Source organism: Apium graveolens, chromosome 6, assembly GCF_009905375.1.
Source record: "Apium graveolens cultivar Ventura chromosome 6, ASM990537v1, whole genome shotgun sequence".
Taxonomy (NCBI): domain Eukaryota; kingdom Viridiplantae; phylum Streptophyta; class Magnoliopsida; order Apiales; family Apiaceae; genus Apium; species Apium graveolens.
The window spans coordinates 89452317-89465880 of NC_133652.1; the positions used below are offsets into that span (position 1 = coordinate 89452317).

The 13564-nt window shown below is 34.8% G+C and overlaps 1 protein-coding gene across 1 annotated transcript; it reads left to right on the forward strand.

Annotated features, from left to right (window-relative positions):
- The first annotated feature begins 11618 nt into the window (after positions 1–11618).
- On the forward strand, positions 11619–13564 carry LOC141666427 (large ribosomal subunit protein eL36y-like). The gene is made up of 5 exons (XM_074472425.1): positions 11619–11726; positions 11808–11851; positions 12821–12925; positions 13041–13240; positions 13340–13564. Exons 3-5 carry the CDS (start codon positions 12824–12826, stop codon positions 13368–13370), a joined length of 333 nt encoding a protein of 110 aa, XP_074328526.1. The 5' UTR covers positions 11619–11726; positions 11808–11851; positions 12821–12823; the 3' UTR covers positions 13371–13564.

Sequence of the window (13564 nt, forward strand, 5' to 3'; positions counted from 1 at the left end):
ATATCTGGTCTACTTGCAGTAAGATAGAGTAACGAGCCAATCATACCTCTGTAGCTTGTGACATCTACCTTAATGGAGTTTTCACATGGTCCAAGCTTGACATCTGTAGTTGATGGAGTCCTTGCTGATGCAGAATCCTCTAGATTGTACTTTTTGAGGAGTTCCTTGAGATACTTGGATTGACAAATAAATGTTCCATCTAACCTTTGATTTACTTGTAATCCAAGAAAGAACTTCAGCTCTCCCATCATGCTCATTTCAAACTTGCTGTGCATTAACTTAGCAAATCTCTTACAGAGATTATCATTAGTAGACCCAAATATTATATCATCCACATAGACTTGGACTAATATAGTATCCTTCTTATGTGTTTTAGAAAAGAGAGTTTTGTCTATGACACCTCTAATAAAGCTATTTTCAATAAGAAATTCAGAGAGAGTGTCATACCATTTTCTTGGAGACTATTTTAGCCCATAGATAGCCTTGAAAAGAAAGAAGACAAAATCCAAATGATCTGGATCTTCAAAACCAGGAGGTTGCTCTACATATACCTCTTCATCCAGCTTTCCATTCAAAAAGGCGCTCTTGACATCCATTTGATAAACTTTAAAGTTTGAAAATGCTGCGAATGCCAGAAATATCCTGATGGCCTCAAGTCTAGCCACTGGAGCATAGGTTTCATCATAATCAATGCCTTCAGCTTGAGAATACCCTTTAGCTACCAGTCTTGCCTTATTTCTTGTAACCACACCATCTTCATCTAGTTTATTCCTGAATACCCACCTAGTACCAACAGCTTTCTTGTGTACAGGCCTAGGTACCAGTTTCCAGACTTGTTGACTTTCAAACTGATTGAGTTCATCTTGCATAGCAATCACCCAATCTGGATCAGTCAGTGCTTCTTCAATTTTCTTAGGTTCCATCTCAGAAAGAAATCCTGAGAACAGACACTCATTTTGAGTAGCACGTCTAGTTCTGACTCCAACATCTGGATCACCAATAATCAACTCAAAAGGGTGAGCTTTATTCCAGACAGTCTGTCTTGGAAGATTTGATCTTGATGATTCGCCTTAAAATTCATTATGATGTTGTATCCTACTAGATGATCCTTCAGCATCTCCCCCTGAGTTGTTGCCATGTTGACTTGAAGATTCTCCGTCAGTAGCAGTGGTATCTCCATTGTTGCCAAAGTTTCCATCACTATTACCTTGAGTATCATCAGGATTAACAGGTTCTTCACCAGCAACAACCTCAGGTACTTGACCATGTTCTGATTCTGAATCTGACGTATCATCAAACTTCAGTTTCTCAGAAGGATCTTCAGTTTGGATACTAGGGAGTTTAGTGTCATCAAATGTAACATTGACACTTTCAGTTACTTTGTGTTGATCAATGATATACACTCTATATGATCTTCTTCCATATCCAACAAAAATACCCTCATATGCCTTTGCCTCGAACTTACCACGACGATCATCTCCATCCTTGAGCACGAAGCATCTGGCACCAAATACATGAAAGTATTTGATAGAAGGTTTCTGTTCATTCAAAATCTCATAAGGAGTTTTCATGAAGTCTTTGTTGATTAGAGTTCGATTCTGAGTATAACATGCAGTATTGACAGCTTCAGCCCAAAAGTACATTGGAAGACCTGATTCACTTAACATCGTTCTTGCAGCTTCAATCAATGTACGATTCTTCCTTTCTACCACTCTATTTTGCTGAGGGGTTCTAGGAGCTGAAAATTGTCTGGTAATCCCTTTGTCTGTACAGAATCCATTGAGAAGTGCATTCTTGAATTCTGTCCCATTATCTGACCTTATTGCTCTAACAGGGACGTTAGAATCTAACTCAATCATCTTGATATGATCAATCACAACTTGTGGTGTTTCATCCTTAGAGTGAAGAAATAAAACCCACGTATACTTGGAATAGTCATCAACTATCACAAGACAGTAACACTTCTTTGACATAGAAAGGATATTAACTGGACCAAATAAATCCATGTGCAATAATTGCAGAACACTAGTTATGGAAGATGTGTCAGTGCCTTTGTGACTTGCTTTTTTTGACTTTCCTTTCTGGAAAGCCTCACATAGTCCTTCTGGAGAGAATTCCAGCTGAGGCAGACCTCTTACCAATTCTCTTTTGACAAGAGAATTCATTGTTTTGAAATTGAGATGAGAAAGTCTCTTGTGCCATAGCCAACTCTCATATGACGATGCCTTTGCATAGAAACAATTGACTTCAAGATTGCTTCCAGAGTTCATGTCAGCTACGAACAGATTTCCTTTCCGGATTCCCATTAAGGAGGGTTTTTCACTTTTCTTGTGCAGAATCTGACACTTCAGCTTGTCGAATAAAACATTGTAGCCGTTGTCACAGAACTGACTAATGCTAAGCAGATTGTGTTCAAGTCCTTGCACAACATATACATTTTCAATGATAACATTTCCAGCTAGCAAACAGCCATATCCCTCCGTTAAACCTTTGCTGTTATCTCCAAAGGTAACCACTGGGCCAGCTTTCTCAACCACATTTGATAGCAGGGCTCTATCTCCGGTCATATGTCTTGACGATCCGCTGTCAAGAATCCACACTACCGGTTGTACCTGTTTAATGCCCTGCAATACAAATGGATTAGACCTTCTTCGGAACCCAAGCTTGGCTGGGTCCGGCATACTTGTAAAATTGGCCTTTATCAGGCAAAACAACATTCTTAATTTCAATATTCTCAACGTTCTCAATGACTGAACATTTGACCTTGTGAACAGCCTTGACAAATTTCTGTTTAGGCTTAGGCACAAATGTCTCCTTTCTAGCTTTAGGAGGACTAGCAGTCTTAGACCTATCATGCTTTCTATTATTCACATGCTGACGAGGAGTAGTCTTATCATTAGAAACATGCTTACCATTAAAATAAGCAAACAACAGATTAAAAGCACAAGACATACAATCAGGAACACCACATGCTTTATGAGAAGGATTAACAATAGGCAACTTATGCATGGTAGACATGGCATTTGTGTTATCCAACTCATGTGTGTCTGAGTTAGTCTCAGTTGCTTTCACAACCTTGACTGGAACTTTTGACACACTTGACTTGGAGACAGCTTTCCCATTAGCATTATCTTCAGCACGGATTTCTTCTTGAATAATAAAAGAGGTCTCATCAAATGGTTCAGCAATTGATTCTTTATAGAGGGGTTCATCAACACCCTTAAGCACATGTGGTACTTCCCTGCCTTTAGCACATACATGAGGAGGGGAGTTTATGCCTAATTTTCCAATAGCAGCATTGTAATCATAACCTATTCCATGTGTTTGATTAACAGCTTGCTTATTGTAAAACTCTTTGGACTTCGAACAAGAATTAAAGTAAGCTTTAACCTTAGCCTCAAGACCGGTGATCTTGTCTTTGAGAATAGTTTCGAGTTGTCTATAACAGTCAACTCTATTCTCTAGAAAAGATACTTGTTCTTTTAGTTTATCTTGATTAATGTGCACAAGTCTTAATTCATTGACCTCTTTCTCAAGGTCTTTGATTTGTTGATTTAACAATTCATTATCACGACGAGCACAATCTAAGGAACCTCCTAGATGATAAACTAATTCAGTATCAGTAAATTTTACCTCTTTTCTTGATGATGAGGTGCTTGCATTACTAGCCATGAGAGCAAGATTCCCAACTTCTTCATCTTCACTGTCAGTATCATCCCAGCTTCTTCCCTTTGCCAGGTACGCCCTTTCAGATTTACTCTTCTGATTAGAATCGTAAGAGTTCTTCCTAGCTTGTTTTGGCTTCCTGCATTCTGTGGCAAAGTGTCCCAACTCATTACAGTTGAAGCATCGAATGGTGCTTCGATCAACCATCCCTGTTTTATACCCACCACTGCTGGTGTTAGAGGATGAAGATCCACCTTTCTGAAATCTGTTGTAGTTGGACTTGTACTTGAACTTGGGATTCCTTTTGAATCTGACATTTGAGAATCTCTTGACAATCAGGGTCATTGACTCATCCTCCAATTGCTCCAGTTCTTCCAAGGAATAATAATCATCTCCTGATTGATTTGTAGTAGGAGAATCAAATTCTGCTACTATCACATTATCTTCAACCTTGGAAGACTGTACCATTCTTTCTGACTGTTGAGATTGTTGTTGATATTGTGGTTGTTGTTGTTGTTGTTCATCAGCTACTAGAGCAGTAGACGTGCTGACCACTCTTCCTTTCCCGTAAACTTCCTTCTGCTGAATCTGCTCCAACTCATAAGTCTTTAACACACCATAGAGCCTTTCCAAAGAAATCTCACTCAGATCTCTTGCTTCTCTTATGGCAGTGATTCTATGTTCGAGATGAGTTGGCAGTGTTAAAAGGAACTTTTTGTTGACCTCCCTGATGGAATAGTATTTACCATTAATGTTCAGGTTGTTGATCAATGCATTGTACCTCTCAAACACTTCAGTGATTCCTTCTCCTGGATTGGATTTAAAGTATTCATACTCAGAGGTTAGGATTTCTAGTTTGTTCTCCCTAACTTCCTCTGTGCCTTCATTAATAATCTCAATAGTTTCCCAGATATGTTTGGAATCTTTACAATTCATCACATGTCTATTCATCAGGGGATTAAGGGAATCTACTAAGATTAATTGAAGGCTAGCATCCAGGGAAGCTTCTTCTATTTCAGCAGGAGAGAAGTCCTCAGGATCCTTCACATAAGTTCTCGCTTTGGTGATCACCACATCATTTTCTATTACCTTTGGTTCCATAACCATAGGAATTTTTGGACCCTTCTTCAACACTTGCAAATATTTGGGATTAGCAACCTGTAAAAACAGTAACATCTTCTTCTTCCACATAACATAATTTTCTTTATCGAAAAGTGGAATTTTAACGGTTCCAACTTTTTGTGTAGTCATTATGAATTTTTTGAGTGAATAAAAAATTCAAGAAGTGAAAGAAACACAAAAGTCTAGGATCTAGATTTGTACGTTAATCAGAAGGCTCTGATACCAATTGTTAGGTCCCAATTTGTTTGTAGAAGGGGGGGTTGAATGCAAACAATACCGTTTAATCGAATAAAATGCGGAATAAAATTGTGAAACAAAATTCAAGTTAAATAAAACTTTTATTAAACTTGAAAGGTGTTACAACTACGGTATCGGTTACAAGGGATTAATCTCAAATCAATTATTACAAATCTAGAATAAATTCGACATGAACTTTTTCTATTTTTGTAATTAAAAGATCAAATGCTAAATGCGATTTGAGATTAAGTTCTAGGGATTTTAATCCGCTAGATTGATACACAAGAACAAGATAAGTATTTCTAGTTGATTGGATTTAACTTTACAATCTAGAAATTGATCTTGAAGTTGCAGATGAGATGAAATATTTTTCTGCTCCTTTTTCTTTTGTTCTTGAGTTTGTGTTCTGTTTTTTTTGATAGTGAAATAATAGACTTCTGCTCCTTTTTATCAAACAGCCGAATGTAAACATGTACTGGCATGACAATCTTCTTTGGCCAGCAAGACTTTCGGTATGACAAAATTTACAACTAGCAAGACAATTAAAATGAGCTAGCAAGACTTTCGGTATGACTATTGATTGTCATACCGATTGTCATATTAGTTCAAATAAATTGTCTTGCTGAATTAATAACAGATTTTAATCTAAACAGAAATTCTAATAAGACAATTAAATGTATTGGCATGACTTTCGGTATGACTATCAATAGTCATACCGATTGTCATACTAGTTCAAATGAATTGTCTTGCTGAATTTAAGCAGATTTTAAACCAATTAAAATCTTGTAAATCCTTAATATTAATTCTAAATTAATTAATCAATTTAATTCAATTAATCAATAAATTAATCTTTGCAGATATAATTTATTTTCTTAATTAAATTATATGACTTAATTAATTAATAGAGAATTAATACTAACCCTGAGCAGCATCCATTCTTCTGACAATCTTCTGAAAGTCACTGAGACTTATGAATCAATTCCGCCACTTCAATGCTGACACTCGATGTACTGTCTGGTTCATGAGTGACTAACTTCGGTGACGTTTCTTCATGTCTTGACTTTGATATTCTGATTGAATCCTTGTAATAAATGATACCCTGATGAGATCTCTGTCACTTGATTAAATCCACGATCTTGATTTATATCACTGAGGCATGATCAAATTCTTGAACTTCTTCCAGTGAATCTTCAAGTCTGCAGATGAACAATGTTTCTTTATTCTTTGACAGATGTTACTTTGTGAGATCTCTCTGATGATAGATCCACTATTTACTTATTACATTCTTATTTGAGTTGAGTTAAATACTCGAATAAACGAGTAGGCTATGACATATGCCTTTCATATTTCCTCAACCTGGCGCGGGGGCGCGCTAACATTCTGCCTTCCCGTCGCGGGTGCGCGCTTCTTCAGTGCGGACGCGCTGTGCCTCTCGAAAAATTTCCAGACTTCTTCCTTTCTTGCTGATTTGAGTTGGTCTTTCACGAACTTTTATTCTGGACACCATCCTAACACCAAATTTAGCACTAAAATCATGCTAATTCACCTGGTTACCTGGTAAATGCCTGAAATACAAAAACACTACAAAAACACATTTAATAACACTAACAACTTGAGTACAAAACACTAATTCAAAGTTTTATGGAGCGTTATAAAGTATCATAAATGCCACTCAACAGATTACATATATTATTTAAATATTTAAAATATCTTTCAATATATAATTATATTTAATTAGAATTCCAATAAAAAGTGTTACACTTAATAATAAGTTATATGATATTTGAAAAATAATAAAAAATAAGCAAACACATAAAAAATCAAAATCAAGAATTCCTCGATAAAACTAAAATCATAGCAAAAAGTATCAAAAATATGTTGCAGTATGAAGTATGTCTCGCTCACTCTATACCAACTTTCGAAATAAGTTAATACTTTAACCCAAATGTAGGAACTTGGAGGTCGTTTGATTCAGAAGTTGTTATAGATCTCGAATCGGGATTAAGTTGGTGCGTGGTTAAGTTATAATTCTTGATATCACGTGTTTAATTCAGTATTGAAATTAATCTGTTTATTTTAAAATGTGAGATATCATGTCCTTTTTATAAACCCACGTCACCCTAAGGTATCAAACTTGGTGGGATTTAGTTATGGGTTTCAGATTTGGAAAATAATTAACCAAATACCATGTATGGGCATGAAATAGATAAAAATCATACCTAATACCCCAATTTGTTGAACCAAACGACCCTTTAAATACATAACCAAGCTTATGTTTATTAAAAAATTATAATTTATTGATCCGATTGTCAGTAGTAATCCATGTAATACCCTAGTCTCTGTTGAAAATAGTGAAGACCTTTGTTTAATATATATGTATATGGTTAGTAGTCAAATACAAACTAAAATTAAAATTAAAACTAGAAATCAATCTTGACCATAAGTTTTTCAAGGCTTATAAGATCTAGATAACTTGTTTAAATATTTTAATTTCATTCATATATCCCTCATTGTAACCATTCGATACTCTGCCTAGTAATACTTTATGTCTCGACTATACATAAAATTATGGTCATTTTTATCATTTTCGACCGGCGATGTCAATATCTTTACATTTATATCTCCCTCGTCGTTTCTTCCAATCTCATCACCTATCATATTTATCTTTAATCCACAATACAACATACTGAATTCATACAATCATGGCATTACCAAAAAAATACTTTGTTTATAGTTATCACGTCGTCAATAATTTATAACTAGTCACCAGACTGACATTTTCATTGATTATTGTAAGAAAGATATGTCCAATATATATATCTTGTATGTAATATTTGATGATTTTTGAAGTACGAGTTATTGATGTATGTAATACAAATAAGTGATTTTTGTCATAGAAATAAGTGATTGGCGTATAGCACATCATGTGTTTAATTATAAATCTGGTGATTTTTATTGAAGATAGTGATTGTATTTTTTTTTTGAAAATTGTGGTTTTTATGAGTAATTATTTTCATAGAGAGATATAGAGATTGAAGAAGAAATAAATAATAGCCGGAACCAATGGTGATTGGAGGCGATGATCGAAATTAAAGGGGTCAGATGAGGGATCACCATGGTGTTCAGTTACATAAGTACTTGAATTTGTTAAAAAAAAAGAGATTTACTAGAAGTAACGAGCCCAAAAATTTTGCTATGAGAAGGAGATCGTAATACACGTTTCTTTCACAATTATGCATCGACAAGGGGAAGAAATAACACACTGCTGCGTGTTAACGACTATTATGGAAAATGGATTGAGACAGCAGAGGAAGTACGTGACGTTATTAGTGATTACTTTTCGGATCTGTTTTCGTCAACATCGGTGGATGGAAGGCTGCCTGAGAGGGAGCTTGTGCAACAGGTTTTTGATAATAGCGTGTTGATCTAATTCTCAAAATTATAGAGGATGGAGTGAAGGAAAGTACTTTTTCAATGCATCCGAACAAGTCCCGACCCAGATGGACTTAACCCTACAGTTTTTCAATCTTTTTGGCACACGGTAGGAAAATATGTGATTAATTTTTATCAGACATATATAAACACAAGGGTACTAACTAATAGTAATCAGTCCTTGATCTGTTTGATACAAAAAATGAAGTCATCTTAGACAATGGTGGATCTTAGGCCAATATCACTTTGTAATGTTCTTGTACGTATTTTATCAAAAGTCATGGCGAATCGACTAAAATCAAGCCTAAAATCAATTATCTCAGATAAACATGCGTTTATGGAGGGAAGGCTATTAACGGATAATGCACTGGTGGATTTTGAGGTAAATTACTATATGAAATGACGAACTCAAGGAAATAATGGGGTGGCAACATTCAAAATTGACATATCAAAAGCAGATAGATTAGAATGTGGATTCTTATGGAATATGATAAAGAAGTTTGGCTTTCATGCAACGTGAATTGATAGAGCGATGAAGTTTGTTTTTTCAGTGTCATATTTTTTTTTACATATTGGTGTTATTTTTGGTAATATTATTCCTCAATACAGTTTGCGTTAAGGAGATCCAATATCATAATATCTCTACATTATATGTGTTGAAGGGTTGAACTCTATAATCAAAAGAAACGAAGAAGTTGGTCTTCTACATGGATGTACTATGGCAAAGGGTCTACCAACCATTTCACATTGTTATTCACTGACGATTGTTATTTCTTATTTGGAGCAGTCGTTGCTAAAACAGATGCGATGAAGAGAATATTAAGTCATTATAAGAGTATATCTAGTCGGGTGGTTAACTTTACTAAGTTCTTAATCACATTTTCTTCAAATATAAGTGAGAAAATTGGAGAGAAGTATGCCAGCAATTGGGAGTACAAGAAAGCGATACACCAGGGCGTTACTTGGGTATACTAGTGCGCATTGAAAGGAATAAAGTTACAAAGTTTAATTTTCTACTGAAGAGAATTGAACAAAAATTGCAGGGCTGGAATAATCACACAATTCAAAGGCTGTTAATATCACCTTTCTTAAAATGGTGGCTCTATCTATTCTTAATTTTTGGATGAATTTGATGCTAATTACAAATGAAATATGTGAGAAGATTGAGAGGAAGATGAACTCATTTTGGCGGGAAAATGGTAGGTCAAGTCGAGATGGAATAAGATGGTTTTCATGGGAGAGAATATGTACCGCTAAGGAGGCAGGTAGTTTGGGCTTAATGAGACTGGAGGAGTTTAATGTGGCTATGTTAGCTAAACAAGCTTCGCAGTTGATCAATAATAGTAATCATATGGTTACTAAGTTAATGCAAGCCAAGTATTACCCCGGTTCTGATTTTCTTAATGCATATATGAGAAATAATCCGAGCTATATATGGCGTATCATTTTGAAAATGTAAAAGGTGATAAGAAATGGATGTCGTAAATAAATTGGTAATGAAGAGGGTACATTTGTGTGAAAGGTGCCTTGTTATCCTATTCGGCGAATGGTTACGTGACGATAGATATGAGGAAAGAACTAGAAAATGCAACTGTGCAAGGATTCATTGATGATAGTCGAAGAAGGTGGGGCGAGGAAATTATATCTGAATATGTAATGAATAAGATAAGAGACTCATTCTACAAATCCCAACTTCTATCCAGGAAAAATAATACATGATATTGGAATTTCGAGGATAAACATGAGTTTCTGTTAAAAGTTATTATAAACGAATAAGGGAAGAAGAAAAGTGTGTTAATAATTTTTTTTGAAGGAAACTTTGTGGTTTGACTGTTCCAGGTAAGATTTTGAACTTGTTATGGCGTGCAGTACGAGATGTGTTACTAACAGCAATAGCACTGAGAAATAAACAAGTACTACTGGACACAATATGTAGTTAGTATCACAAGTATCCATAAACGAATATCCATGTGTTGTTTGAATATACATTTGTGAAGGATGTCCGGCAAGCAATGGGTTTACATACACGAGTAATTTTGGGGGTGTTGCCACGAACATACACAACAACAAAAATGGAGCGGTGTATGTTGATAGGCCTAGTATGCTAGGAATTGTGGTTTAGAAGGAATAAGTAAGAGGAACATGACATCAGTTTTTAGAGTAAAATCGACGTGTTTAAACATGCTTAAAGACTGATAGAGAAATAGAGTTACATGTTGTGAGTATAAGGTTGATATGCAGGTTCATACACGACAATTGAGTAAAACAGCGGTTGGATAAATTAAGATCAATACAAATACATCATGTAGCAATGTGTTGCGTCTGTGGGCGTAAAATGTGTTTTGAGAGATGATATATGATGATTCTTTCGAGCACAGACTAATCTGGTGGGAGGTCTAGCACATACATAAAAGCACATGCATTAAGTCTTAAGAAGACATTGTCATGGGTCAAAATGTGAAGGAATACTAAATTAACTAAATGTATTTTTGAGACGGATGCTAAATGATGCAATCGACATGGTCAAGAAAAATCATTTTTTAATACAGTAGTGGAAAATTGTAAGGAATTACTTAAACAATACGAGGATGTTTCAATTGTCTTTGTTCATCGATTTGCGAATGGTGTAGCCCATGTATTAACTCATGCTGCCTCACATATGCTAGTTCTTCAAGAATGATATTCTACGGCTCTAAACTTTATTATCTAGTAACTTTACTCTTGAGGGTATTTGATTAATGCAAGTATGAATGTTTAAAAAAAAAAATTGGTTGGTGACGATGAAATTAGTTACAAAAAATAATATAAATAATAATTAGAAATTAGTGATTAATATATTGGAAGTAACTTAGTCACAAATCACTATTAAAATTTTGATTCAAATAAATATTCGTTAATCTATAATAACTTGTGTTAAGTAAATTTTGGATAAAACTCGTTAACAGAAATAAAAATAAGATTTTAACATATTTTTATATTAAAATTTGATTCACCATCCAGTTAACCATGTTTAAATATCGTTTTGCAGATGACCAATAAGTCATTCATCAAATATGTTTAGTTTTCTTGATTTTTTTAAAAAAAGTTATTTTCCCCAAATAAAAAAAAAATCAAACCATAATAGGAGTATAAGCAAGTGTCAAATATCAAAAGTACCCTCGCATTTCCGTTCTTCACCTGCTGCGCCCGACCCGGTTTTCCCCAGTGTATATAAACACACACAATACACAAATCGCAAAACCCTAGTTTGTTGCTTCGCTCGCCGAAAGGTCAGTCACGATACAATCTCTAAACCCTAGCTCCATTTCACTCTTTGTTTTCTGATCTGTTAATTACTCTCTTAATTACAGGTTCATTCTTGGATATTTCTGCAAATATCTCGCTGTATTGATAGGTACCTATAATTTACTGATTTTAAGTTGTTTAATCATTTTTTGTAGATTAAATTGATGCTGTATTATTGCTCGTTTCAAGATTCAATTGATTTTACCGTATTTAATTAAATCAACGTTCATTGTTTATTGTCCTGATTTGAATGTTAGGATTCCTCAATTAAATGTGTTTCCATTACTCATGTCATCTGTTTGTAGCTTTGTGGAAATGAACATGTCGGGTAGATTAATATGCGGACGAGGATTTGATTATTTTTAAGATATTTTTCCAAAGAATGTGGAAAAGATAAATGCGATATAGCTGTTTAGGAGTTTGGGGAGTTTTGTGAGTGTTAACTTTGTTCTATCCTGTTGCCTTGGGGTGTTCTGGAGTCTCGATGATTAGTTGCATTGTTGTAGTAATTATTGTTGTAACTAGTATATGATATGTATATTTTTTATTGACTTTTAGAGTGATAGTTGTCATGTTTATGCAGCAATCTTATTGCTCGAGTCTGTGTGAGAAAACATTATGTAAAAACTTACATAAATGACGGAATGGTTTTTGAATGTTCTATATATATATTGTTAAAGACCCTCTTCAGTTTTGTAGGTTATTTAATCCATATATATATCTGTATGTAAATTATTAATGTTCTATATATTTTGTTAAAGACCCTCTTCAATTTTGTAGGTTATTTAATCCATATATATCTGTATTTAAATTTTGGATACAAATTTCTCTGGTTAAATATAATTATATATATATATATATAAAATATAGTTCATCCCTGAGGTTTTACCGTTCCACACTAGGATAGTAGGATCTGGACTTTAGAATGACTAATGAGTTGTAGTTTGTGGTCTGTGATTTGTATATGTACTGTTTTTGTGATCTGTGTTTTGTAGTATGTGAAATTTAACATTTTTTTTGGTTTGTTTTGACGGCTTTAGTTTATACAACACTTCACCTTTTTGATGGTCTGTCTTAGGTGATGGCTCCCAAGCAGCCAAACACTGGACTCTTTGTTGGTCTGAATAAAGGGCATATTGTAACAAAGAAGGAATTAGCTCCACGTCCCTCTGATAGAAAAGGGGTAAGTTTTGTAAATTTGATTTTGCATTGTAATGTTTCTTTCGAGTTCTAGATATACACAGTATATTTACTTGTTGCATGACTAATTAATACGTATCCTATGTAATTCTGTGAAGAAAACAAGCAAAAGAACCCACTTCGTGAGAAATCTCATCAGGGAAGTTGCTGGTTTTGCTCCCTATGAGAAGCGAATCACTGAGCTTCTCAAGGTAGGCAAAGATAAGCGTGCACTGAAAGTGGCCAAGAGGAAGTTGGGCACTCACAAGAGGGCAAAAAAGAAGCGAGAGGAGATGTCAAATGTTCTCCGCAAGATGAGGTAACCGATAGAAGACTATTGTTGGTCTTTTTTTTTTATTCCCTGCTGAATTGGTTCAATTTCAAAAGTTTTCTTATGGGTTGGTCTTATTTTGGACAGGGCTGGTGGTGGTACTGAGAAGAAGAAGTGAGTTGTGGCGCCATCTACATTTTTTGTTGAGATTTCCTGACTAGAGTTGCCCAACTTGTGATCTGATGTAGTAAATCTTTTGTTGGAATTTGGTTTTTGTCTATTAAATCTTTTAGTCTGTGACAAGTTTGAAATTGAAACTGTGTTATCCTGTTTGGATGAAATGCCAAAATTCTTGCAATGCTTTTACAAGGA

What these genes read in the sequence shown, in the direction of transcription:
- LOC141666427 (XM_074472425.1), top strand. Translation starts at nt 12,824, where the DNA reads ATGGCTCCCAAGCAGCCAAACACTGGACTCTTTGTTGGTCTGAATAAA. An exon ending in GTCCCTCTGATAGAAAAGGG is followed by an intron (nt 12,926 to 13,040) that starts GTAAGTTTTGTA and finishes AATTCTGTGAAG; the next exon opens with AAAACAAGCAAAAGAACCCA. An exon ending in AATGTTCTCCGCAAGATGAG is followed by an intron (nt 13,241 to 13,339) that starts GTAACCGATAGA and finishes TATTTTGGACAG; the next exon opens with GGCTGGTGGTGGTACTGAGA.